The sequence below is a fragment of the Triturus cristatus genome, chromosome 10 (assembly GCF_964204655.1).
Source record: "Triturus cristatus chromosome 10, aTriCri1.1, whole genome shotgun sequence".
Taxonomy (NCBI): domain Eukaryota; kingdom Metazoa; phylum Chordata; class Amphibia; order Caudata; family Salamandridae; genus Triturus; species Triturus cristatus.
The window spans coordinates 569,113,511-569,141,215 of NC_140593.1; the positions used below are offsets into that span (position 1 = coordinate 569,113,511).

The 27,705-nt window shown below is 44.7% G+C and overlaps 1 protein-coding gene across 2 annotated transcripts in view; it reads left to right on the forward strand.

The window, feature by feature from the left end:
- Nucleotides 1-27,705, forward strand: part of LOC146789746 (nuclear distribution protein nudE homolog 1-like) — a 302,682-nt gene that overhangs the window by 82,549 nt on the left and 192,428 nt on the right. Inside the window, exons 2-3 of one of the 2 annotated variants that reach the window (XM_085632077.1) lie at nucleotides 6,589-6,715; nucleotides 14,308-14,461. In XM_085632077.1, coding sequence (XP_085488203.1) covers nucleotides 6,630-6,715; nucleotides 14,308-14,461 — 240 coding nt within the window. In that variant the 5' untranslated portion in view covers nucleotides 6,589-6,629. Of the gene's footprint in view, nucleotides 1-6,585; nucleotides 6,716-14,307; nucleotides 14,462-27,705 lie in introns of both variants that reach the window. The other variant, XM_085632076.1, reaches the window with a different exon arrangement.

The following is a 27,705-nucleotide window of genomic DNA, read 5'->3' on the forward strand; positions in this document are numbered from 1 at the left end:
TGCATGACATCTTTACACATTCTAAAAGTTGATGGGGAATCTTGATCTTGTAAGGCACTGTCTCTTTAGCTTTCCTGCCAGTAGGCAGAGTTGAGAATAAAGGAAGTAATATACTTTGAGGATGTGTGTTATTTACATTTCACGAGCTAAGCAGTTGCTGCGCGCCGTGGGATGTCAGGTGACACGGTATCACAAAGGGCATTTCTTCAAGACTTGGGTTTAAATACTCTGGTTGTATAGCTTTTGTGGTTAGACCGGTTTTTCTTTCGCTCGTATATTGTTTAATGCATGTCAGCGTTCCATTAATTCTTCCCTCTTTTTGTTTACTTGTTGCGTGTTTTCTATTTTTTTAGTGGCTTTTCTTTTCAGATTCACTGTAATACTTGACATGTTTTTGTAATTAGAAGGAAAAAAATACATGTTATCTATTAAAACCTGTCTAAATATACATTCTGTGTAAACATACAAGGTCAAACCACACATCTAGTAGTATTACACCTCATTCACATACCTGTTCAAGTCTTTTGGCAAACCTATTGTTTCCTTTCTATGTCATTTTTTAGTCCAAAACTACACCCCTGAATACACAGTTAATGATTCCATCTTTGACACATAATCCTCAACGTTAACTGTTGGGTACAAGAAGTTGGGTACTTCCTGGCACACCAGACTAAAACTGGGTGATAGCCAGAAAATCCTTCTGATGTCAAGGAGTAAAGATCATGCAAATAGCTCCTGATCCTCTTACTATGTGTTGATTTTCACAGAAAGCGTAGGTTTGGGATGGAGTGTAGGTTGACATGCGTTCACGCGGAAATATTACTTGATGTGATGGGAGGAACATTGGCGATTTGCTTGGTGCTGCCTGCCAGATATATGATGTACTCTGCATACTGACAAAACACTTATCTTCCGTTTGTGGTGTGAGTAGGGCATGGTTGGGTCTGAGGCTGGGTTACCTGTAAGGTGGGCTTTGGAACGCCATTTATTTTGTTGCAGTCTTCTCTGATGTGTGCGTTGGTGCTTTATCTGTTTGTGTTTTCTATGAATAGAGGGAAGTTTTGGGTTGGTTGTTCTGGTGATCTGATTTTTCGCCATCCATTTCAGATGGCCTATGTACTGCCAGTGAGTGCTTCATTGTATCACTGTAGTAGGCTTTGGGTTTGAGGACTAGAGCTTCACTGGGTCCTGTCCATGTGTCCTTTCACGTTGATATTCCATGGTGACATTGACCAATTAAATCAGTGATGCTGTAGTTTTCCTGTGGTAATACCTTTTTTGTGTGTTTTTTAAGTAGCTGTATTCTGTGTGTTTAGAGTGCTAACCTAGAGTGGTTGGCGTGTTTGAGGGGAGGTTGGTATGAGATAATGGTCTGAGCCTTAAGGTGGCCTTTGGGTATGGCGGTTCAGTAAAGACATGGAGAAGACCGAGTGCATGGATTTCTGTGATGAGTGGACGCAGAGGCGATGAAATTGCTAATTTCAAAGACACAGGTTTTGTTGGTTCCTTATGGTTTATAGGTTTGGTGAAATGTCTCTCTGGTAATCAGGGTGGGAAGTGGACAGCACAGAGCCCAGTAAAGCTGGGAATTGTGGTTTCCAGGAGATTGTGGTTCTATACCATGGGTCTCAAACCTTTTCTTTAACAAGAGCCCCTTGTGTTCAAAGAAAATTATGCAGAGCTACTAATATTTGTGCTGTACACATAAGGCAAAATAGCATTAGTGGCTATGCTGGTAATGCAAGATTAGTAGCCATGATCACGTGATTGCAGGATTGCCAGCAGTAATGTAAAAAAAGACTGAATTTGGAATGCCCCTACAAGGGTAATACATAACAGCCAGCACTGCAATGCCCCTGGCAACAAGGTAATGCCATGGTAATATTAGTAATCAGTCTCACAATGCTGCATGATTTAGCATTCAAATATCAGCTTAAAATATCTTGGAACTTATGGTTTCTTAAAATACAAACATTTTCATCCCTGAAACACACTTCAATTTTGGTATAAATATATTAAGTTAACCAGGCAAAAGCTCTAATGTAGTTAGCTGGGTTTTTACACACGAGAGCTACTTACAGGTAGATGGAGAGCTACAAGTTGTTCACGAGCTACTTGTTGGAGAAGTCTGTTGTATACTCTTTTAGAGATGCTTCTCGCTCAAAGCGTGCTAACAGTATTATTCCCCTAAACGTCCTTGAAATCACGTGGCATCATGGGCCTCAATATCCCGGGGATTTAATAAATTCTTCAAATAAGATCTAGTTTTCCCTAAATGTCACATTCCTTGGTATTTCTCCATGTCCTGTGAATCATACGTGAGCTTGTGAATTATGGTGAAGATTTGCACGAAATAATCAAATGACCATGCGTCTAGTCCAGGGTGTAGTGAACCTTAAAGGGAAACATACATTTGTATATCATTGTATTAAGTTTCACACCTTTTTCTCAATCTTAATATACATGTTTACAAATGCTCCTTAAGTGTAAAATTGCCTCCCGTGATGGCATCACCTGTACTTTTTTTTCACTTCAATCATATATCTTCAGGATAGAGAATGAAAATGTAAAGTTAAGGGCTATAAGATGTCTTTCCAAAAGGTTAAGTTAACATAATTCATTTTTGCTTTTTTACTGACTGGTATAGGGAATACCGGAGGCATGTGTACACTTAAGCGCATATGCATAATTGCATTGATGAAAGGTGCATCTTCAATAATCAAGATCATTGAAAATTCATGCTCTAACTGTGCCCCCGGACTGAATGGTATTCTTCAAATACTCCTTAAACAAAATATGCAGGCGAACAACCTGGCTGTGATGTTTAATGCCGTATTATCCTGTGAGAACATAGTGAATAGTTGGAGAAGCTTAATTATTTATCCCATTTTTAAAGGAGGCACAGCCTCGTCCCCAAGTAGCTACTCCTGATAGCACTGCTAGACATTATCCTTAAATACTTCTCAACACTGTTACTTCAAGATCGGTCTTTGTGGGCACTAGAATGAGATAGATTGCTTCTAAACCAGACCGGGTTAATGAAGAATCAAGGGATCCTAACTAATCTCATGGCTGTAGGATTGGTCGTGAAAAGAACAAGTGACACCCGTGTGCTGTTGTCTGTGTTTTATCTAATTTGAAGCAGTGTTTCTGTGTGCCACGGGATAAGCTGTGGGAAAGCTACAGCACTTGGGGATCCAGCAAAATCTCTTGAGGGCAATCAGGCTGGTATACAAGAATACCTGGATCCGTATCAAGGTCAGGAATGGGACCCACCTGTGCAGGGAGGGGAGTAAAGCGTTTGACCTGAAATAGGGGTGTGTGCTCGTGCCCCTACTATTCAATCTGTATGTTTCAGACCTCTCTCCCACCCTGGACGAGTTGGTGTCCCATGTCATCAGCTTTGGTGGTCTGCCTTTATTCAGCATCCTCTGTGCGGATGATCTGCTACTCCTAAGTAACACCGAGTAGGGTTACAAAGATTAATCAACAGTCTGGCAGGATATGCAGGTGAAAACCAGTTAGAGATCAACCTGAAAAAAACAAGGTTATCTTGCTAAATCAGTACATTTCCAGACAAGGCAAATGGCCACTTAAAGAATCACCAATAGAAGAAAAAACCACCTATGTCTGCTTCGATGTTAAGCTGGACTTGAGGTTCTCCTATGTGCCACAAAAGGAAGTTATCAGAGGGAAAGCAATGGCCCTAAATGTCGCCTTTTCAACCCTGTTGAAAACCCTCAGGGGTCACAACCATAAGCCCCTAGTCACAGTAATCAAGTCGAAATTGATCCTGACATTATCATATGGAGGCGAGGTAATGCTTGGTCTAGATGCAAAATAATTGGATAAGCTTACAACACAGACCTACAAGCGAATTATTCAGCTGCGGAGGTCGACCTCGCTTGCACAAGTCAGACTAGAATTCTCCCTGGGTAAAGAAATCTCTTACTAGGTCAGGGGCCTTCGTAAAATGCTGTCACAAAATGAGTTGCAAAGGATTGGATGGTGCATTTTGTTTGGGCAGAAATCAACTTACAAATAGGGAAAGATGGTTCCAAAAAGTATTTACATGACGCGAGCCTCTGTCTCAGTTAATTATGGCACCTCGACACAATCGGCTAAGTCTCTAAGAAAATCATGAATAAAAGATTCAGGCTGAAAAGTTGGTGGGAAGATACAATAACACTAGCCAAGCGAGCACATGGGTGGCTAGCTGTAAAATCGTATGAGGAGTGACGTATTCCTTCATACTTTGAAGTTGCCTTGTCTATGAATATTATGAGGAACCGATGGCAATGAGACTGGGATGTTTCCCACCATATACCTAAAGTCCAAATTGCAGGAGGAGGGTAAACTGGAAGACAAGACGTGTTGTTTATGCCATCCGTCAAAGGCAACATTGTTGTATGTCCTCGACTTCTACCTAGTCATGCACCAGAGGGCCCTGCTTCAGAACGAACTTATAGCCCTTGAAATAAGAACTTGTAGGTCAACTGCAATGGAGTCCTTAAATCCGGAAAAACATTAAGTTGAACATCTGTCTGGTGCAGTTTCTAGACATTTACGAAAGACAAGTCAAGGCCAAAGTATTAGGGCTTAAGATCCTCTGTGCTGGGAAGGCGCCAATGGTAGGCTGTGGGCGTGCACAGATTGCGCCTGGTAGAGGGGCTGCTAGGAAGTTCGTTAGGTGTGAAGTAGGAACGATAATGCTTATACCCCCTATCCCGCCATGTCTTGTTGGAGCCCCATAGGCGGGTTTTGTTTGCCACCTATGGCCTTTTGTCGCTATGCACTTAACAGGTTATTGTTTCTGGTTTTATGCCGGCTATGCTTGTACTTGGAAGGTACCAATGGGAGACACTGGGTGTGTACAGATGGCGCTGGGAAGGTCGGCTGCTCTTGGATACTTGTGTGTATTAAGGACAGAAATGCTTATGGTCCCAAGACTAGTTGGAACCTTGCAAGATAGATTTGTCTCTTATGTCCATTAGGCACTATGCACCTTGCAGTTTACTGCTTGTAGTCTCACGCCCATTATGCATCATGCACTTTACAGCCCCTCATCATGATGGGGCGAGGGTTTAAGATGGTGACACTGGGAAGGTAGGGTGCTAGTGGGTACCTAGATGTGAAGTAAAAACAATTCTCATATTACCCCATATCACAAAGGCTAGTCTATAACCCTGCAGGAGGTATCTCCTGGTCTCCTACGTCCGTTAGGCACTCTGCACTTTTTGTGGTCTTATGTCTGTTACGCATTATGCACTTTACAGTTCTAAGTTCGTCTTTATGGTGGGTAGAGGGTTTAAGATGGTGCCTCCAATATGTTGAGGGATAAGCACATTGGCTGCTACCTGATGCCAATCGGTTGGTATCTTGAGCTAATATCTAATATTTTCATATCTGAAGCAAATGGTTAGCCTAATCAGTTTAAACCTGTCATATTATAGATGTCTTTGTTGGATTGAGTGTTGTCCTGGAGGGTTTTATGCTGCACCTTAGCAGGCACTTCATATTTTGCCATGTATATTGCAGCTCATTAAAATTATGTGTTTGACCTGGGATTCTTTAATGTTAGCTGCTACTGTGGTGGGTTTCTCTAGAAATCATTCTTATTGCAGGTAGGTTAGGGTTGGTGCCCTCAGGATCATGCTACTTTTTCTTGGGCACCTTATAGGATTATGACACCGAGCGCTACATACGAATGGCCCCTGCATCTTGCAAGATAAAGTAGAATGCGATATTCCCAGACAAAATCTGAGATCTCGCCATCATGCTCTGGCCAAGATCAAACGGATCAAGAAAGTTAGAGCAGGAGCTCGATCCTTCACTAAACGGGCGGCCGTTCACTGGAACCAACTGCCATTAGACCTTCGCCTAACGGATGAATATTTGTCCTTTAGGAAGAAATTGAAAAACTGGATGTTCCCTAGAACATAGCCAAATATACCTACTGTCATCCTGGCTGAAGTCCCACCCCTTTAAACTGTCCGCAATCCCATTCCCCATATCAGGATAACTCTTTCCTAACGCCGTGATGTCCCTTGGGATGAATGTTGCGCTTAATAAATATAAATACAAATGGTCATGCTCTGGGTCTTTTCCTTTTTGTTCCGGGTATTGCTACTATTTAGGGGGTATGAGAAGGGGGAGGTCCCAGTGGAGGCTTTTCCATGAATAGGCTTAGAGCCTTTTTCTTCTATTGTTTAATCTGATGCCATGTATTGTCTTTTTTTACAATTTGATGAAATAGTTATGAGGAATGGATTGAAGTACGTCTTTTTTTAAAGCTTATGGTTTTTATTAACTAATAAACGTACAGCATTGATAAATGGTACTGTGCTTATGGAATTATCTTGAGCAGTCTAAGACAATTTTTTAGTATGTCCAGAACAGTGTTCATATTTAAAAATTCATTATTGTCTTTGGCAACCTACTAAAATAAACATTTAATAAATGTGTATTAACTTAGCGAGTGGTTCTATGCTTCAGACTGGTGTAATATTGCATGTAGATTTCTGTAAAGAGGAGGGGTTTCTTGGTAAAATTGTGAAAAAAGTGATCATAAACATTTTTTTTCAGTAGGAAAAAGAAATCACTGTCCTGGATCTGATGGCATTTTCATCATGGAGGACTTAGGGAGCAGTAACTTTGCTTCTGTGGGGGAAGAGCTCCATTATTGGAAAGAACTGGCTTTGAAATCCAAGCAGTGGTAAGTTAAGCTGAAGAAGGTTCAATGCATTTCTCACCTACATTAAGGTGCTTGGCTACCTCCTGTATACCAGGATAACTAATTTATTTTGCTTATGAATAAACAGCATGCATTTTTTAATGTTTTTTTGCACCTCGTTTTTATAAGCAGATCATACCTCTCCTACGGCCGTGCTGCCTGAATGTTCAATCTGCCCCTTGGCTTAGTTGACCAACTCATACGTTGCTTTTTTTCATACGTTGCTTTTTAGTTTGAGATGGATAGCATATTATTTGGAACGTTTGTCAAATAATGCATGTAGAAAAAGTAGAGTGCCATTTATTTGCCCCAAAATGCTTTTTATTTTCCTTGAAATAGTCGTGAAGCTAAGTGAAGTGAGCTTCCTGTTTCAGTGACTTCGTTAAGTCCAGTTAACTGGCAGGGTGGAAGAAGCAAAGCTTTAGCCCCTAAAAACAATTTTCCTATTGAGGAACCCTCCATCCCATCCTTCAATCCCACCATCCTTCACATCACTGTTGTGAGGTAGCTTTCATTAGTTAAGCAGCTGACGTCTTTTTTTTAAGTATTTTTATTCAATATTGACTTACATCAACAATACAATGCTGGATAATCAGTGGCATACATTAAGAATCTGGGCACTATTAATCATGGCACAATTTCACATTTTAGAACACCAATTCTATCAAACCCCCCCCCCCCCCCCCCCCCCCCTCCCCCCAGCATCCCCTGGGTATAGTCCAACACAGCCGGTCTTGTATCTTCCATTTGCTTAGATTAGTCACTATCGTCCGATACATGCTCTTGTGGGGGAGGTTCACAGATGTCGCTCCGATAATGGTTCCATATGCCCCAGATTCGTGTCCATTTTTTAGGGCACCCTCTGTGGGCGTAGACAGATTTCTTCGCCACCATTGTGTAGTCCATGTCTTGACACCACTGCTGAGACGTTGGAGACTGATCCGAACCCCACCTCTGTGCTATGTTTCGTTTAGCCAATGCCATCCCCAACGTTACCCAGTCTTGATCTGTGTGAGTCATGTCTGTGGGCTCCCAGATATTAAGTAAACAACATTTTGGAGCCAGCGGAATAACCACGTTAGTGACCTGTGACATAGTGTGTATGACCGAGGTCCAGTATGAAGCGATACGTGGACAGTCCCAGAGAGTGTGCCAAAAAGAACCCTCCGCACCGCATTGTTGGAGGCAGAATGGAGTGTTTGCCCTGCCTATTCTGTGTAGCAGGGGCCTTGTGTAATAGATGCGGTGCAGGATTTTTAATTGGAGTAATCGGAGGGTGGAGGGAATTGCTACTTCCCGCGGGGACATCAAGGCTGTCTGCCAGTCACTCTTGTCTAGGCAGCCCAGCTCTGTCTCCCATTTACTTTTAAGGGCTACTGTAGGATCCTGTTGATTATTATTTTACGATAAGTCCACGAAATGGCTTTCGCTTGGAGGTGGTCAGTAAGTAATCTGTCTTCTAGTTGGGAGGACTCAGGTAATTGCGTGTCTGCTGGGATCACTGCCCTCAAGGCATGACTGACTTGGGCATATCTATATGTTTCGGTTTGCGCCAATTTGTATGTGTTTTGCAACTGAGTGAATGGTACCACCTTCCCTTTCTGCCACAGGTCCCCCACCCTGGAGATTCCAATAAGATCCCATTGTCGGAAACCTTTGGTGTTTTTCAATTTTCCTAGTTTACGAATATCCCATAATGGTGTCGCCTGTGTGAGCTTCCCTTCCCACCCCAACGCCCTCTGCGCCTCGTGCCGGATTTGTAGTGTGTGTGGGGGCCGTAGGGCCTGTGTATTGTGATTTCTTTGTTATTATACAATGCTCCCATTCTCCCTTCTGTGCCCAAAAGATAGCGATCCATTTGAAATGCCGGTTCCTCCTGAGGCGTGTGTAGCCATTGGTTTATTGAAGTGAGTTGCGCTGCCCAGTAATAGGTCTGTATATGCGGTAGGGCAATTCCACCATCGTACCACCCCATGGTTAATTTTTTTATAGCGATCCGGGCTGTCCCACCATCCCAAAGGAGTTTGGTGACTTCAGTATTTATCTGGGCAAAAAAGGAGGTGGGAATGTGTAAAGGGGTATTTTGCAGGACGTATAAAAATCTGGGCAGTGCCATCATTTTGAAAAGCGCTGCTCTACCCAGCAACGTCAGCGGGAGAGAGCGTCAGTTCTTAACGTCACTGTGGAAGCGGGCCAATGGCTGCATGAGATTTTCTTCTACAAAGTGTGCCGTCTGGGAGGTGATATATATGCTGAAGTATTTAAAACCCCGTTCCGCTATCTGTATCTTACAGTTCCAAGGTAGTTTCGGGGGGGGGGGGGGGGGCCATGGAGGATGTATAGCAGTGATTTCGACCAATTGATTGTGTAGCCCGAGGCCAAATCCCATGTGTTGGAGAACAGCGAAAAGAAAAGGCCATTCCACCATATCGAACGCCATACGGGCGTCAAGCGAAAGGATGACTGCATCTTCCGCGATTATGGAACTACAAGCTTTGACTTCCTGGAGCCTACGAAGGTTCAGGGCCGTATTCCGGTGGGGCATGAAGCCCGATTGATCGGGGTGGATCAATGTGACGAGATGTGGCTGGAGGCGAAGCGCCAGGGTTTTGCCCAGAATCTTAGCTTCGGCATTTATAAGGGAAATTGGCCTGTAGGAAGTACAGTCTTGCGACGGCTTTCCTGTCTTATGAATTGTGACTACAGTCTCTAGTCGCTGGTCCTCGGTGAGTTCACCCTTCTCTAGGCTAGCCTTGTACATCTCGAGCAAATAGGGCGTGAGGTGTGTAGGAATCTTTTTATAGAGTTCCACTGGTATGCCATTTGGGCCCAGTGCTTTCCCTGGTTGGAGTGCCGCAATAGCAGAGGTTAATTCGTCCCCGGTTAATTCGGCCTCGAGCGCCTAGACTGCCTCATCAGACAATGAGGGCATGCGAATATCCTTAAGGAAGGCGAGGTTGTCTTTCAGGGTGTTAGTGGCCGTCGGCGTGTATACCTTCTTATAATAGGTGAGGGAGTCCGCTATTTGCTGCGGGTCTCCTGTCATCTCGCCGGTCACCAGACGGAGTTGAGCTATCCACCTACTGGCTCTCTTTTTTGGCAAGTCTGGCCAGGAGTTTGCCTGCCTTATCACCTGCTTCATAAATAGTGTGCCTAGTCGCCGTGAGTTTGGCTTTCGCCGTCTCCCACGCATACGCTTTATATTCCTGCTGTGCCATGCTCCGCGCATGTTAAGTGGCAAGAGTCAGCTCACGCGCATGGTTCGCCTCGGCGGCTGCCACCTCCTGTTCAAGACTCTCCAGATGTTGTCTCTGCGATTTTTTTTTTTTTTTTTTTTTTTTGCCTGGCAATCCGTGAAATCGCTTGGCTTCATAGCACTGTCTTGTATGCCTCCCAGAGTGTTACTGGGGAGGACACTGTGCATTGTCAGTGAAGTAATGTTTTGTGGTTGTGCGTAGTTTATTGCTTATTGTGCGGTTTTGGAGGTATCATGGGTATATGTGGAACACTCTCCGGCGTACCACATCATAGGAGGAGAGTGACATGTATATTGGTGAGTGATCGGATATGCCACGGGGTAGGTGCTGGATCTCGGTTATGTGATCCAGTCCCACCGCCAGCGTAAATATGTAAGCAATTCTGGAGAGGCTGTTATGAACACCCGAGTGGTATGTGTATTGCCTATCCTCAGGGTGGATCTTCCTCCACACGGCCAACAAGCCCATGGCCTCAACAAAGTCTGATAATTTAACGTGGGCGCTTCGGGGGTCCCTGGGAGGTTGTTTGTCCAGAGAGCCATCCATTACCGCATTAAAGTCTCCCCCTATGATAGTGTCGCTCGCTTGTAGGGATAAGAGGAATGTGCTAAGAGCTGGGAGGGCCGTTTGGTGCAACGCAGGGGGCATATACACTGAGACTAAGTTATATGGCCTCCCTTCCCATTGGCATGTTAGTGCTGCAAAGCGCCCTTGGTCTTCTGTTTTTGAGTCAATGAGTATAAGTGGGAAGCGTTTATTTATTAAAACCCCGACGCCTCGGGAGCCCGAGGTGAATTCCGAGTGAACCACCATATTATAACCCCATCTGTCTAGGGCTTTAATGGCTGAGGCCGTTAAATGCGTCTCTTGTACCAAGACTATGGCTGGACCCTTACGCTTGATATATTGAAGGACTAGCCCCCTTTTAATCTTATGTCCCAGTCCGTTCACGTTCCATGAAAGCACCGTTAGGGGGGGACCGGGCCCATGGGGTTGCGGAGTGGGATATCCGGAGTTCCTGTCAGTGAATCAGTGTGTGTCATTCACATATCTACCTGTGGTGGTGACCCTGATTACGTATATTGCCAACCTTATCTTGTCGATGTAAATGTCCTCGTAAATACGAATAAGAACCAAAACATGAAACCAAAAACTGTTCCCCTTCATCCCCACCCCCCTCCCTGCCCGGCGGAACCCAACTAACCCGCCTCCCCAACTGAGCAGAGTGCTTGGATCCCTGAATAGTACTTGCGTGGGGGAGGAGCATCTGTCCAAGAGCATCCGATGCCCCCCTAGCATGCGATGCAGCAACGGCTTCTGTCTTGTTACGGAGGCAACCTTCACCTACGGATTAAAGGTTCTTTCACACCGGCAACGCAAGTGCTGGTCCCGGGTCAGTGGGAAGGTTCGTGCGCCCACCGGAGGAGCGGGTTATAGCTGCCAATAGAGCTCTGGGAAGTCCTGAATCATAGTAGCAGGGTGTTTAGTCCCCTTGCCACTAGCATCAGTCCGATGTCTCACGGTTCTCTCTGCAAGTATACCACCAGGGTGGAGGGGTGGGTACATCGAATGTCCAGCGCGCCCCCAGGGGCGGTCCGCCGGGTCCATCTCGTCCGGAGTTACTCACTCTATCGTGTCCCCTGGTTCTGTAGATCCCAATCCCTGCGACTCCCGCCGTCGGTGCTGCCGCTGGCTCTTGATCTTGGCGGGCTTTGCCATGGGGCGCCATCCCTCCAGCCAGTCCCGAGTTTCCTCAGGCGTTAGGAAAAACCACGCTCTCCCCTCTACATCCATACTCAGCCTTGCCGGGAAGAGCATGGAGTATTTTATTTCTCTGGCGTGTAGTTCCTTTTTAACGTCCAGGAAGTCTCGTCGCTGCTTTGTCACTGCTGCAGTATAGTCCGGGTACATCGTGATCACCTGGTTGTCTAATCGAATCGGCGGGGCGATCCGAGCCCCCTGCAGGATAGCGTCCCGATCCCGGAAATTAAATATACTCCCCAGGATTGGTCTGGGGGGAGCTCCCGGCCTGGGCTTTCCACCAGGTACCCGATGCGCGCTCTCCGCCGAGAAAAAAACTCGACAGGCCGCGTGGTTGTAAGTGGGTCCTCCCGAGGTCCTCTACGAAGAGGTCAAAGGCTGGTCCGCCTGCACTATCCGGCACGCCCACTATGCGTACGTTATTGCGCCATGAGCAGCCTTCCTGATCGTCAAGTTTGGCCAGTATTTGCTTCTTATCCAGTTCCTATTGACGCACCTGGCGCTGAAGCACTGTTGTGTCAGTCACGAGTACCTGCGCCGTGGATTCAACTTCAGTTAGTCTCCCAGAGAGCTTAGCGAAATCTGCACGGATTAAGGAAATGTCCATGGAAATCGTGCCTATTGAGGATTGAACTTGCTGCAGGGCAGCCATGTCTGCGAGTGTAACTGCGTCCGGACCCTGCTGTGCTGGAGTCTCTACTTGGGCGGGTGTGTCCTGTTACTTTTCTCCATGGTCTTTGGCATATGCAAATTTATCGAACTTCCCAGCCGAGCCCCCACATGGGCCCCGTCTCGACATCGTTGCCCACCGTCTGCCCGCTTTCTAGATTGTAGAAGAGGAGGGGGGAAGGGGTGGACCGGTACTCACCGCTGCCTGCTGCGTTTTTGTGTGTTACGCGTGGCCTTTCAGGTTTCTGGCCCCCCCTGACCCGGTGCTGAAGTCTGTCAGGCCCCCAGGTAACCAGCAAGTCTCGTTAGGCAAGCAGATAAGGTGGCGGGGGCCGGTATTGGCAATGGAGTCGAGGTGTGTAGCAGTCAGGTGAGGCAATCGTATTACATCCGTTATGTGTTGGGTTGTGTATGTGACTTAAACCCCACAGGGGGGCCTCGCATCTGTTTTCTCCACCCGCGCCGTCACCAGAGCCCAGTAGGCTACCTCTCCAGTGTTGTTGAGAGGCATCCGTGGTCAGAAGTACTTGGCCAGGAGCAGTCGCTGCAGCCGTTGCTCGCGAAGGGCTCCGGCGGCACAGGCAAACATTTAAGGCGGTCCGTCTGGCTCAAACCTGCGGCGTGTGTCTGCTCTCGGCGTTGCACCCTGTTTCGCCGGGCCCCCACCGGAGTGTCACCGCACCACACACCGCCTCTTCCAGTGATCGGAGCAATGTCAGGGCACACAGGCTCCCTCGGCCGTCCTCAAGGACCTCAGCGGCGTGCCCGCACTTCAGACGCTGACGTCACTCGGGGAACCGGCACACTCCAGGCCACGGCGCCGCTGTGCTCCGCATGCCGCCAAGTCTTCACCTCTGTTTCTCAGGCTTCACGAGTCGCCGGCCGCCCCGGGACGCCTCAAACGGTAGCGCTAGGCTTCTGATGTATTTCCCCACTCGCTGGGCCGTTCTGCAATCAGGATTAGTTTCAGGATATGTGGCAAGGGCTTCCTCACTCACGGAGCTCTGTTAGGCTGCGGCCATTTTGCTTGGCTGCTAGCCACGCCCCCCCAACTCACGTCTTTTTAATTAAGATGGACAGAAAAAAGCTAGACTGCCCTCGCTTGAAGGACTAAAGCCACACATGCCTGCTTTCTCCCCAAAACGTCTCAACAAATTCATCGTAGCAGTGTGCAGCTAGGTCACCATCTTCAAAACCTCCTTCATGTAGTGTCCCACTCATTTCCGCTTCTAAAGGAGCATTGTCTACTCTTATGTTTACATAATCCTCCAGGGCCTCTGTGGCTGGCCACTTCGGGTCTCGCTGTATTTGGCTAAATGTATACTGTGGACATTTTCGTTTTTGAAGACCCCTGTTGCAAGTTTGTTAGAAGGTTGCATTAACTACTTTCCAGAAAGAAAACCTCTCCCTTTGAAGGATCAAGGACCTCGCATCACTCGTTTTTTGTTAACCTCCTAAATACGAACACACACCCTCTCTGCACATTGTTCGTTTTTTGTTAACCTCCTAAATACGAACACACACCCTCTCTGCACATTTTTCCTATGTTTACTGCGATGGAAGAGGCTGTGGGCTGTGGTTTTAATCGTTTCACTTTTTAAGGTGCAAAGTAGTATAGCAAATAACATTGAGTTCTAGGAAGTCTTTGGTTTTCGTTTTTATTTGAAACTTTTCAGAGTGTTTTATCAAGGTTACTTACAGTTCATAAATAAGGCTTTTGATTCATTAAAGTGATAGCCGTGGTGTTTGTGTGTATATGTGTGTACACACACACACACTCTCACTCTCTCACTCTCTCTCTCTGTACAGTCATGTTGAAATTGTTTTGCTTTTCATTATGTGCTAATTGATATGTGGTTAGTTAACCCTTTGGAATTGGCACTTTAGCGCAGAAGACGCACAAGAGGAGCTCCGCGAGTTTCAGGAAGGGAGTCGAGAATACGAAGCTGAGCTTGAGGCACAATTGCAGCATACAGAGAACAGAAATCGTGATCTTGTGTCGGAAAATAACCGTCTTCACATGGAGCTTGAATCCATTAAGGTAAAAAATCTCATCATAAAAATATGCCGTGCTTATCTACCACAGACTATGTAACTTTAGGTGCCCGGAAATATTATTGGCTTGTGGGGTGTATGGGACTATTGTGGTGTGCTGCATCGCCTGTTTTATGAATTGTAACATCTTGGGAATTTTTTATTCTTTGAGATGACCATTACTCTAGGTGGATGAGTATGTGGTGATGTGCGAGCACCCAATACAATTGTGAATAATAATCTATCGTATTACAGTGCATACTTTACGATGTGCAGGTCCTTATAGCATATCCACTGTTAAGCATTGCCATACAACAAATTTTGCTGATCGAGCACTCGTTTTTGCATATAACCTACTATTACATGTGATATTACTGTTTTTTGTACTGTATTGTGTCTAGGGTATTGATTGTTTACCCACTGTATGCCGTACTCTGGCAATTGACTATGGCTAATTTTGAGGATGGCTGCGCTGTGAAAATATGGATACCGATTTGATTTCCACAGAATAAATACTATATATCCAGTGATATCAAAAACGGATATTGGTTTTGTGCTTTGAATAACATTTACAACTAACGGACTACACCCGGAAATATTATTGGCTTGTGGGGTGTATGGGACTATTGTGGTGTGCTGCATCGCCTGTTTTATGAATTGTAACATCTTGGGAATTTTTTATTCTTTGAGATGACCATTACTCTAGGTGGATGAGTATGTGGTGATGTGCGAGCACCCAATACAATTGTGAATAATAATCTATCGTATTACAGTGCATACTTTACGATGTGCAGGTCCTTATAGCATATCCACTGTTAAGCATTGCCATACAACAAATTTTGCTGATCGAGCACTCGTTTTTGCATATAACCTACTATTACATGTGATATTACTGTTTTTTGTACTGTATTGTGTCTAGGGTATTGATTGTTTACCCACTGTATGCCGTACTCTGGCAATTGACTATGGCTAATTTTGAGGATGGCTGCGCTGTGAAAATATGGATACCGATTTGATTTCCACAGAATAAATACTATATATCCAGTGATATCAAAAACGGATATTGGTTTTGTGCTTTGAATAACATTTACAACTAACGGACTACACCCGGAAATATTATTGGCTTGTGGGGTGTATGGGACTATTGTGGTGTGCTGCATCGCCTGTTTTATGAATTGTAACATCTTGGGAATTTTTTATTCTTTGAGATGACCATTACTCTAGGTGGATGAGTATGTGGTGATGTGCGAGCACCCAATACAATTGTGAATAATAATCTATCGTATTACAGTGCATACTTTACGATGTGCAGGTCCTTATAGCATATCCACTGTTAAGCATTGCCATACAACAAATTTTGCTGATCGAGCACTCGTTTTTGCATATAACCTACTATTACATGTGATATTACTGTTTTTTGTACTGTATTGTGTCTAGGGTATTGATTGTTTACCCACTGTATGCCGTACTCTGGCAATTGACTATGGCTAATTTTGAGGATGGCTGCGCTGTGAAAATATGGATACCGATTTGATTTCCACAGAATAAATACTATATATCCAGTGATATCAAAAACGGATATTGGTTTTGTGCTTTGAATAACATTTACAACTAACGGACTACACCCGGAAATATTATTGGCTTGTGGGGTGTATGGGACTATTGTGGTGTGCTGCATCGCCTGTTTTATGAATTGTAACATCTTGGGAATTTTTTATTCTTTGAGATGACCATTACTCTAGGTGGATGAGTATGTGGTGATGTGCGAGCACCCAATACAATTGTGAATAATAATCTATCGTATTACAGTGCATACTTTACGATGTGCAGGTCCTTATAGCATATCCACTGTTAAGCATTGCCATACAACAAATTTTGCTGATCGAGCACTCGTTTTTGCATATAACCTACTATTACATGTGATATTACTGTTTTTTGTACTGTATTGTGTCTAGGGTATTGATTGTTTACCCACTGTATGCCGTACTCTGGCAATTGACTATGGCTAATTTTGAGGATGGCTGCGCTGTGAAAATATGGATACCGATTTGATTTCCACAGAATAAATACTATATATCCAGTGATATCAAAAACGGATATTGGTTTTGTGCTTTGAATAACATTTACAACTAACGGACTACACCCGGAAATATTATTGGCTTGTGGGGTGTATGGGACTATTGTGGTGTGCTGCATCGCCTGTTTTATGAATTGTAACATCTTGGGAATTTTTTATTCTTTGAGATGACCATTACTCTAGGTGGATGAGTATGTGGTGATGTGCGAGCACCCAATACAATTGTGAATAATAATCTATCGTATTACAGTGCATACTTTACGATGTGCAGGTCCTTATAGCATATCCACTGTTAAGCATTGCCATACAACAAATTTTGCTGATCGAGCACTCGTTTTTGCATATAACCTACTATTACATGTGATATTACTGTTTTTTGTACTGTATTGTGTCTAGGGTATTGATTGTTTACCCACTGTATGCCGTACTCTGGCAACTGACTATGGCTAATTTTGAGGATGGCTGCGCTGTGAAAATATGGATACCGATTTGATTTCCACAGAATAAATACTATATATCCAGTGATATCAAAAACGGATATTGGTTTTGTGCTTTGAATAACATTTACAACTAACGGACTACACCCGGAAATATTATTGGCTTGTGGGGTGTATGGGACTATTGTGGTGTGCTGCATCGCCTGTTTTATGAATTGTAACATCTTGGGAATTTTTTATTCTTTGAGATGACCATTACTCTAGGTGGATGAGTATGTGGTGATGTGCGAGCACCCAATACAATTGTGAATAATAATCTATCGTATTACAGTGCATACTTTACGATGTGCAGGTCCTTATAGCATATCCACTGTTAAGCATTGCCATACAACAAATTTTGCTGATCGAGCACTCGTTTTTGCATATAACCTACTATTACATGTGATATTACTGTTTTTTGTACTGTATTGTGTCTAGGGTATTGATTGTTTACCCACTGTATGCCGTACTCTGGCAATTGACTATGGCTAATTTTGAGGATGGCTGCGCTGTGAAAATATGGATACCGATTTGATTTCCACAGAATAAATACTATATATCCAGTGATATCAAAAACGGATATTGGTTTTGTGCTTTGAATAACATTTACAACTAACGGACTACACCCGGAAATATTATTGGCTTGTGGGGTGTATGGGACTATTGTGGTGTGCTGCATCGCCTGTTTTATGAATTGTAACATCTTGGGAATTTTTTATTCTTTGAGATGACCATTACTCTAGGTGGATGAGTATGTGGTGATGTGCGAGCACCCAATACAATTGTGAATAATAATCTATCGTATTACAGTGCATACTTTACGATGTGCAGGTCCTTATAGCATATCCACTGTTAAGCATTGCCATACAACAAATTTTGCTGATCGAGCACTCGTTTTTGCATATAACCTACTATTACATGTGATATTACTGTTTTTTGTACTGTATTGTGTCTAGGGTATTGATTGTTTACCCACTGTATGCCGTACTCTGGCAATTGACTATGGCTAATTTTGAGGATGGCTGCGCTGTGAAAATATGGATACCGATTTGATTTCCACAGAATAAATACTATATATCCAGTGATATCAAAAACGGATATTGGTTTTGTGCTTTGAATAACATTTACAACTAACGGACTACACCCGGAAATATTATTGGCTTGTGGGGTGTATGGGACTATTGTGGTGTGCTGCATCGCCTGTTTTATGAATTGTAACATCTTGGGAATTTTTTATTCTTTGAGATGACCATTACTCTAGGTGGATGAGTATGTGGTGATGTGCGAGCACCCAATACAATTGTGAATAATAATCTATCGTATTACAGTGCATACTTTACGATGTGCAGGTCCTTATAGCATATCCACTGTTAAGCATTGCCATACAACAAATTTTGCTGATCGAGCACTCGTTTTTGCATATAACCTACTATTACATGTGATATTACTGTTTTTTGTACTGTATTGTGTCTAGGGTATTGATTGTTTACCCACTGTATGCCGTACTCTGGCAATTGACTATGGCTAATTTTGAGGATGGCTGCGCTGTGAAAATATGGATACCGATTTGATTTCCACAGAATAAATACTATATATCCAGTGATATCAAAAACGGATATTGGTTTTGTGCTTTGAATAACATTTACAACTAACGGACTACACCCGGAAATATTATTGGCTTGTGGGGTGTATGGGACTATTGTGGTGTGCTGCATCGCCTGTTTTATGAATTGTAACATCTTGGGAATTTTTTATTCTTTGAGATGACCATTACTCTAGGTGGATGAGTATGTGGTGATGTGCGAGCACCCAATACAATTGTGAATAATAATCTATCGTATTACAGTGCATACTTTACGATGTGCAGGTCCTTATAGCATATCCACTGTTAAGCATTGCCATACAACAAATTTTGCTGATCGAGCACTCGTTTTTGCATATAACCTACTATTACATGTGATATTACTGTTTTTTGTACTGTATTGTGTCTAGGGTATTGATTGTTTACCCACTGTATGCCGTACTCTGGCAATTGACTATGGCTAATTTTGAGGATGGCTGCGCTGTGAAAATATGGATACCGATTTGATTTCCACAGAATAAATACTATATATCCAGTGATATCAAAAACGGATATTGGTTTTGTGCTTTGAATAACATTTACAACTAACGGACTACACCCGGAAATATTATTGGCTTGTGGGGTGTATGGGACTATTGTGGTGTGCTGCATCGCCTGTTTTATAACTTTAGGTGCCTGTTTGAGAAGACTTTCCTCTGTACAGTTTATCTCTTGAAATACTAGAGTCTGGGTTCATGAGATGACAGCCTTATAGAGTGTCCCCATTTATGAATCTGGTTTGTTAAGTTGTCATTTTTACGATGTACCAAAGTCAGTCAAACTTGCAGCTAGTATTGTGTCTTGGCATTTATTAATGAACATTCACAGGGAGCCTGATTCCACCAAGGCTTCTTGAAATCTCATAATGTTTGTGGAAGGAACAATATGCTAGCCTACATAGTTTATCCTTCTTAATAATAGAAAAACTTATACATAAAGAGTACCGAAGCACACAGTAGTCCATACGGTAATGCTAAATCAAGGCAAGTAGAAACTCTAAAGTAAGTATACATAGTTTTTATTCTTTGTGTACATCGCACGTCTTGATACAAATAGCCCCAAGACAGGCAGCCGACACGTGTTTCGTCCTTTGGACTTTTTCAAGGCTACAAATATATATACATCGATAAACACATATAGGAGAGCCATTTTATGTTATGTATAAATAACACAATAGTGAGTAAATCCCAAGTTAAAAATAAGACCAAGGCAACCTGGTTAACTCATACATTGTGAAAGAAGAGAGGGGACAAAGAAAATGTATATAGAGGTACCATGTGCTGTGCATGTTTTACATGGTGTGGGTGACTTTACCATGGGATGCACCCGGTGGCTAAACATAATTAGCTTTGGTACATGCTCCTGTTCTGACTACTTTGTAGACTGCTTTTATGTATTAAAAACACACAAGAAAATCACATCTGAATAGGTTATACCTCCGGTCGAATTTATTTCCTTCTGATTGGGAGGTGTGCATTTAGTTTACTAATACTTGTTTGGTACCAGTATGTACTTCTAATGTTTCTTTTAAAAAAAAAAATTTTTATTTAATTTTGAAAAAAAGAAAAATAACACATTAAACAAGGCATAAATACACAATGCACAATAATTGTCCTTCCGCATTTGTCTCCTATTGCAATTTTCCAGACGTAAATTCCATCGTGTGAATCTGTCGAAGAGTTGGAATAAACCAGGCAGACAGAAAGAACTCAAAAATATAATACACATATTTCCCACCATCAGGGACATACATTGCATCAATCAAGGCTCCTCCCTCGGTTGTCCTGAAAGCATTCCATCACCCTCCCCTTCTCCTTCCACCTCCAAGTCATAGTATTTTATCCACCGTGCCCATATCTTCCAAAATTTCCGCAGACATCCCCTAGCCCTGTACGACACTAGTTCCGCCACCATATACAAATCGAGACTTGTCCTCCATTCATTGAGTGTCGGTGTTTGTTCAGCCCCCCAATATTTTTCTATATCGCGTTTTGCCACCACTTGCCCCAAGTTAGCTAAGATAAGTTTGTTTCTTAGGATATCCACATCAGTCTGGTTTCCAAGGAGTAGAAATCGTGGCTCCAATTCTATTTGGACTTCAAGTATGTTATTCAGTTCCCTCACAATCTTTCCCTAGTATACCTGAATCTGTGCATGACCACAGGGTATGTATAAACGTTCCGGTTGCTACATGACACCTAAGACATTCCGGACATTCCGCACTCCCTATTTTATGCAACCGAGCACTATCAAAGTAGGTACAGTGGAGAATTTTGTACTGGATGAGACGTAGTCGAAGTTTGATTGCCACTTCCCTTGGATGCATGAGAGCGGCGTCCCAGTCTATATCTTCCAGTGCTCCGGTAGTGGTTTCCCATTTGGTTCGGAGTGGGTCTAATTTGTCAGGTATATTGAGTAACGTCTTATAGGTAAATGAAATTGTTTTAGCCGAAATCTCTTCCTGTAGGAGTCGACCCTCTAACGAGGTGTAGTCGGGCAATGTCTCCCCATCCAACCCTTCCCCTATCCATACATGTTTCAGACGGAGGTATGCATATGCCTGAGCGTCATGCAGCTGGTACCGGGCTTGAAGTGTGCTAAAAGAGGCCGACTCACACCCGTCCATGATATCCCCTACTTTGGAAATGCCTATCAGGTCCCAAGTCTTGAAGCCTCGCAGCTTCCCAACCTCAGTCAATCTATTTCCTTCCCACAGTGGGGTTTCCCTAGTACACCTTCGGTCCCATTGCATTTGCCGTTCTGCGCTTTTACATGCCTTTAATGTCCTCTGGGTCTTTAACAGTTTTCTGCTTCCCCTGCCCCCATAGATATAGTGAAGGTGTGTGTGTTCTCTAAACTGTAACCTTTCCAGTCGATCGGTCGAGTGATCCCCTGGTGCGTGAGTCCATTCGTTAATAACTGAGGTGGGACGCTCTATAGTATGCCCTGATGTCTGGGAGAGCCAGACCCACATTATAAGGTTTTCTCTGTAAAGTTTGGAGTGCAACGCGTGGATGGGCGCCATCCCAGAGGAGCAAGCGCAATTCGCTATCTATGAGCTTAAACATTTCTGAAATTTTACGGTAAGTATTTTGTAACACATAGAGCAGCTGGGGAAGAGTAATCCTTTTGTACATAGCGGCCCTCCCCATAATGGTCAAGGGGAGCCTTCACCTCTTAACATCTTCCTGAAAATTTGAAATGATCCGCCTAATATTGCGTGTCAGGCTCACTGCCTCATCTATAGTGATGAAGAGGCCAAGATAGGTAAACCCTTCGGTCGACCAACGTAGACAACTGGGGTATAATTGGGGCTCCACATCCCCCGCCCGACTGGATATAGGGTTGACTTACTCCAATTGATTTTATATCCCGCATGACGGCCGTACGTCTCAAAAATTCATAGGAATTGAGGAAGTGTCTCTTGGGTTTGTCACGTATAATTGTATTTCATCCGCATGGAGAGAGATATGCGCTCTTCATCTAACAGTCGGGAGTCCTCTACAAATCCACCCAACCCCGGGGAAGCTCTGATGACATAGGCCAAGGGTTCAAGAATAAGGGCGAAAAGTAGGGGGGGAAAGGGGAAACCCCTGTCTGGTCCCCCTTTGAATTGGCCAAGTTTCCGATAAAGCTCCGTTAACTCAAACCCTGGCCTCAGGCTCAGTATAGAGCAGCGCCACCCATTCCCTAAAACCCGGGCCAAATCCGAATTTCTCCAGAGGGTGTTCCATGAAAGACCAGTGAACAGGGTCAAACACCTTCTCAGTGTCATGGGAAAGGAGCAAGTGAGCCTCCTCTCGTTTTCAGACCACATCCATCCAATTGACCACTCTCCAGAGGTTATAGTGTGTGGCTCGTTTTGGCATATAGCCAGATTGATCTTAGTGAATCAGGCAGGTGATGACTGTTAAAAGGCGTGTCGTAAGTATAGTAGCCAGAATTTTGGTTTTTTTTTATTCAATAGCGAAATGGGACGATACGACCCCCCATTCGTCTGGGGGTTTCCCGGCTTTGGGTATCACCACCACTGTTGCCGTTCTCAGATCTGCAGGGAGTATTCCATTATCCTTTGAAGCCTTAAACATTTTGAGTAGATGCGATGCCAGAAGGGTTTTATGTCTTTTAAAAATTCCCCCGGGAAGCCATTAGGGCCTGGGGTTTCCCAGTCTTCAGTCGACCAGTGTCCTCCGTTACTTCTTCCAATGTAATACCTACATCGAGCCCCTCACTCTCCTCTGGGGTAAGGCAAGGGATTTCAATACCTGCAAGGTATTGGGTTATTTGTGTCTCATGAACTCGTGTCTGAGCAGCATAAAGTGTTGAATAGTATCGGGCAAAAGCTCCGGCTATGTCCTGCGGCGTGGTGTGAATCTGGTCTGGTTCCCTAATAGATATAATCCACCTTGTGTACTTCTAATGTTGAATTGGTTTTAACCAGTACTCAGACTGGTTTAATTGATACTAGTGTAATAAATAATGTTCGAGGCATATGAGCTGCAGATTGTACACTGTGCATAGATTGCCATCTGGTGGTGGGCTCGGATGCTTGCACCTTGTTGTCTTAGAAGAGTGTTTTGTAGTCCTGAGATAGGTGACTCCTCCCTTGGACGATAGTGCGCATGGGCATCGACTCCATCCTCAGATGTTTTTTTTCTGCCATCGGGTTCGGATGTAACTTTTGCGCTCCGGTTCGGTACTTTATTTTCCAAACGTTTTCGACTCGCAAGCTATCTACAACTCGACGGTATTGTTTTCGATCGCGCGATCTTCGCGCATCTCAACCCCTCGATTCCAGTCGTCGACGCGGGCCGTTGGGCATATGGGCGCCGTTCGGGCCTACAGCTCATGGAAAGGACTCTTTTAAAAAAAGGCCCCCAGTGTGGAGCGCAATTCCCACACAGTGACCATCACTAGGTCTGTAACCTATGTCTCTCGCCCGAGCATGACGAGAACAATTGCCAGGCCTACGCCTCTTTTTGAGTGAAGAAAACCATCCGTGATCACCGGGCCCCACGACACTTCATGGCGCAGCCAGCAGCTCCAGCACCAGTGGACATCTTCGACGAAGGCCCCGATGTCCCGGAGGAGTATTCTGAGGACCTGCTAATCGTGTCCGAAGCAGACGACTCAGACGACCACATCATTCCTGGTCAACAAGGGAGTACAACTGCCCCTACACCAACTCCACCTGAAAAAAAGGCGGCCCTGGTTAAGACTTCGCCTGCTGGCCCCAGTCGCGACCGAAAACAAGGTTCAGAAGCCCCGCCCTCGGGCTCGGCTCCGAAGATGAGGGACAAGCCTTCCGGTAGCTCGGGACCGAGCAAACCGCTTATCAGTGGCCCATAGGCGCCTTCGGCATTGAAGACGGGAGAGCAACCTACTCCCAAAAAGAAGTCTGCACCGACCACCTCGACGCCGAAAGACAAACCATTGGATCCGAAGCCAAAGCCCTCGGAACCCAAAAAGATTTTTGGCTCCATAGCCAAGCCAAAGGACCCTAAACCAACTCCTAAGGCCTCGGAGTAAAAATCCAAACCTCGCTCGGACCTGAAAAAGTCGACGCCGAAAGCGGTTACCGAAGAGGAAGAACTTTTTCGACCGGATCCTGTCAATCCCAAGCAGAAAAAACTGCATATAGACCCTAAAACGGGAAATGTGGCTGCTGTTCCACACAAGAAGAGGAAGCTGGACACATCAGACACTCCTGCAGTGCCTGTAAAGAAAAAAGACTGTGCCACTTCACCTATAAGACCCTCTTCTCCCGTTTCTCCTTCTGAGCCTGTTCTTCCTCCTAAACCTGTCCTTCCTCTTGAGCCAGTACTTCCTCCTAAGCCTGTCTCTCCTCCGCTGCCTCCAAAACGTCCACCACATTCACCACCACCACACGAGGATGATGATGATTTAGGGGGTGGGGGAGGCAACAATGACCCTTTTACTGATCCTGATGACGATACAGACGTAATACAGGACGATTGGGACGATTATAATAACCCAATAGGTTTCCCTGATCCCCAGCTATATCCAACAAAACCATCTTCCCTAGATGACAATATTGGTTTTGGACAACTCGTAAATAGAGCTGCTGTCTACCATGGTGTCCACATGCATTCAGACCCTGCAGACGAGGACTTCCTTCTAGACACCTTTGAACAGTCCCAAAAGACTGTCCAAACCCTGGCTATGCTAAAAGGGGTCATTAAACATGCCCCAGACATATTCAAAGACCCAGTGAGGGCTAGAATTCTCAATCCCAGGATTGACAAAAAGTATAAGCCCGCCCCAGACGATCCCACCTACATCAAGGGGCAACTACACTTAGACTCACTAGTGGTTTCTAACGCTAGGAAACGTGCCAACTCTCAAATCTCTGGTGACGCACCACCTCCAGATAAAGAATCTTAAGTTGCTAGATGCCTCGAGCAAGAGTCGCTGCTCAAGCAGCTACACACTGGCGCATAGCCAACACCCAAGCTTTACTTGGTAGGTATGATAGGGCCCACTATGACCGACTAGAGACCCTATTACAACATTTGCCTGATCAATACAAAACCCAGGCAAATGATCTAATCCAGGAGGGCAAATTAATAACCAACGCATCAATTAAGTGTGCCCTTGATGCAGCTGACACAGCCTCTAGATCTGTTAACACTAGTGTGCTACTCAGACGACATGCCTGGTTACACATTTCAGGGTTTAAACAAGAGGTTCAATCAACTATCCTCAACCAGCCGTTCAATCAGGAACAACTTTTTGGACCGGCTGTAGACACCATTCTAGAGAAAATGAAAAAGGACACGGAGATTGCTAAATCCATGGGAGCATTACAGTCTCCATCCACACGTAGTTCCTTTCGTCGCTCCTTATATAGGGGAACATCCAATACATTGCAACAGACATCGGCTCCTCTTCCTATAAAAACACCACTCAAATATCCCCCAATAGAGGATATTTTAGAGGCGGATACAGGAGAAACAACAACAAAGGGAGAGGCCGAAGTAGCAACAACACTCGTACCTCCCCTGCTACTAAACAGTGACTTCCCTCTGCACCCTCCAGACCATTCCACTCAGGTTGGGGGGAGACTCTCACAGTTCATAGCTGTCTGGGGTTCCATCACAACAGACAAGTGGGTAAGACAAATTATCCCGTATGGCTACTGCCTAAACTCAGAGCAACCCCACCCAACATTCCACCCAAACAGCATCCAATGTCCACAGAACACCTTACGCTCCTAAAACAAGAGGTTCTCTCACTGCTTCAAAAGCCCACAATAGAACCAGTTCCCTTACAGCGTCAAGGAACAGGGGTTTACTCACTATATTTCCCAATCCCCAAAAAGGGCGGGACCCTAAGGCCAATACTCGACCTCAGATCCCTCAATCTCTATATACAGTCCGATAATTTTCATATGATCACTCTTCAACAGGTTCTCCCACTGCTACAACAAGGCGACTTCCTTGCCACACTAGATCTCAAGGACGCCTACTTCCACATTCCCATATATCCTGCTCACAGGAAGTACCTAAGGTTGATAGTAGACGGACAACACTATCAGTTCAATGTCCTTCCATTTGGGGTGACCACCGCACCCAGAGTGTTCACAAAGTGCCTTGCGGTAGTAGCAGCACACTTGAGAAGACAACAAATCCACATCTTCCCATATCTCGACGACTGGCTGATAAAAGCCAAGTCATTCAACCAGTGCGTTCATCACACTCCTCAAACTATCCAACTGCTACACAACTTGGGATTCACACTAAATTACCCCAAGTCAAATCTCCAGCCCTCCCACATACATCATTATCTAGGGGCCACAGTAAACACCTCCAAAGCGCTGGCATATCCCAGTCCAGCCAGGATAGCCAGTATGCAAGCCCTAAGCAGCAAATTTCAACCGCAACACTCCCTCCCAGCAAGGGTATTCGTGCAACTCCTAGGGATAATGGCCTCTTGCATCTTTATCGTACCTCATGCAAGACTTCAGATGCACCCCTTACAGGAATGCCTAGCAAGTCAGTGGAACCAGGCTCAAGGACAACTTTCTGATCTGGTGTTGGTGGATAGCCACACACATCGCTCTCTGCAATGGTGGAACACACGAAACCTGTCCAAAGGGCGGCCGTTCCTCGAGCCGGTTCCGCAGATAGTGCTGACAACAGATGCATCACTCATTGGTTGGGGAGCCCATCTCCTAAACCATACAATTCAAGGCAAATGGACCACTCAACAGAAAGTGCTCCATAGCAATCACCTAGAATTACTGGCAATATTTCTAGCTTTAAAATCATTCCAGGTACATCTACAACTCAAGACTGTCCTAATCCGGACGGACAACATGACAGCCATGTACTACTTACAGAAACAAGGAGGCGCACATTCTCTGCAGCTGTCCCAGCTTGCACAAAACATTTGGAGATGGGCCATTCCACAAAATATATACTGCTAGCAGAACATCTTCCAGGAATTCACAATCAGATTGCGGATCTCCTAAGTCGACAGACACTGCAGATACACGAATGGGAGCTTCATCCCCAAGTTCTCCAACCTTTTTTCCAGATATGGGGTCAACCAGACATAGATCTGTTCGCCACAAACGCAAAATGCCCAACCTTTGCTGCCAGGTTCCCACACCCGTTGTCCAAAGGCAATGCGATATGGATGAACTGGTCAGGCAGATTTGCGTACGCTTTTCCGCCTCTCCTACTGATTCCCCTAGTAGTACGCAAGCTCAGACAACAGTCTCTCAAAATGATCCTGGTGGCTCCCACATGGACACGCCAACCGTGGTTCCCAACACTACTGGAACTCTCAGTAGTTCCACACCAAAAACTACACCTCTCCCCAACATTGCTAACGCAGAACCATGGAGAGAAAAGGCACCCCGATCCAGGACAACTGAATCTAGCGATTTGGCTCCTGAAGTCCTAGAGTTAGGTTATCTTAACCTTCCGTCGGACTGTATGAACATCATTAAAGAAGCCAGACGCTCTACTACTAGAGCTCGCTATGCAGCAAAATGGAAAAGATTTGTCATCTACTGCAAAAATAATAAAATTGATCCACTGGAAGCTTCC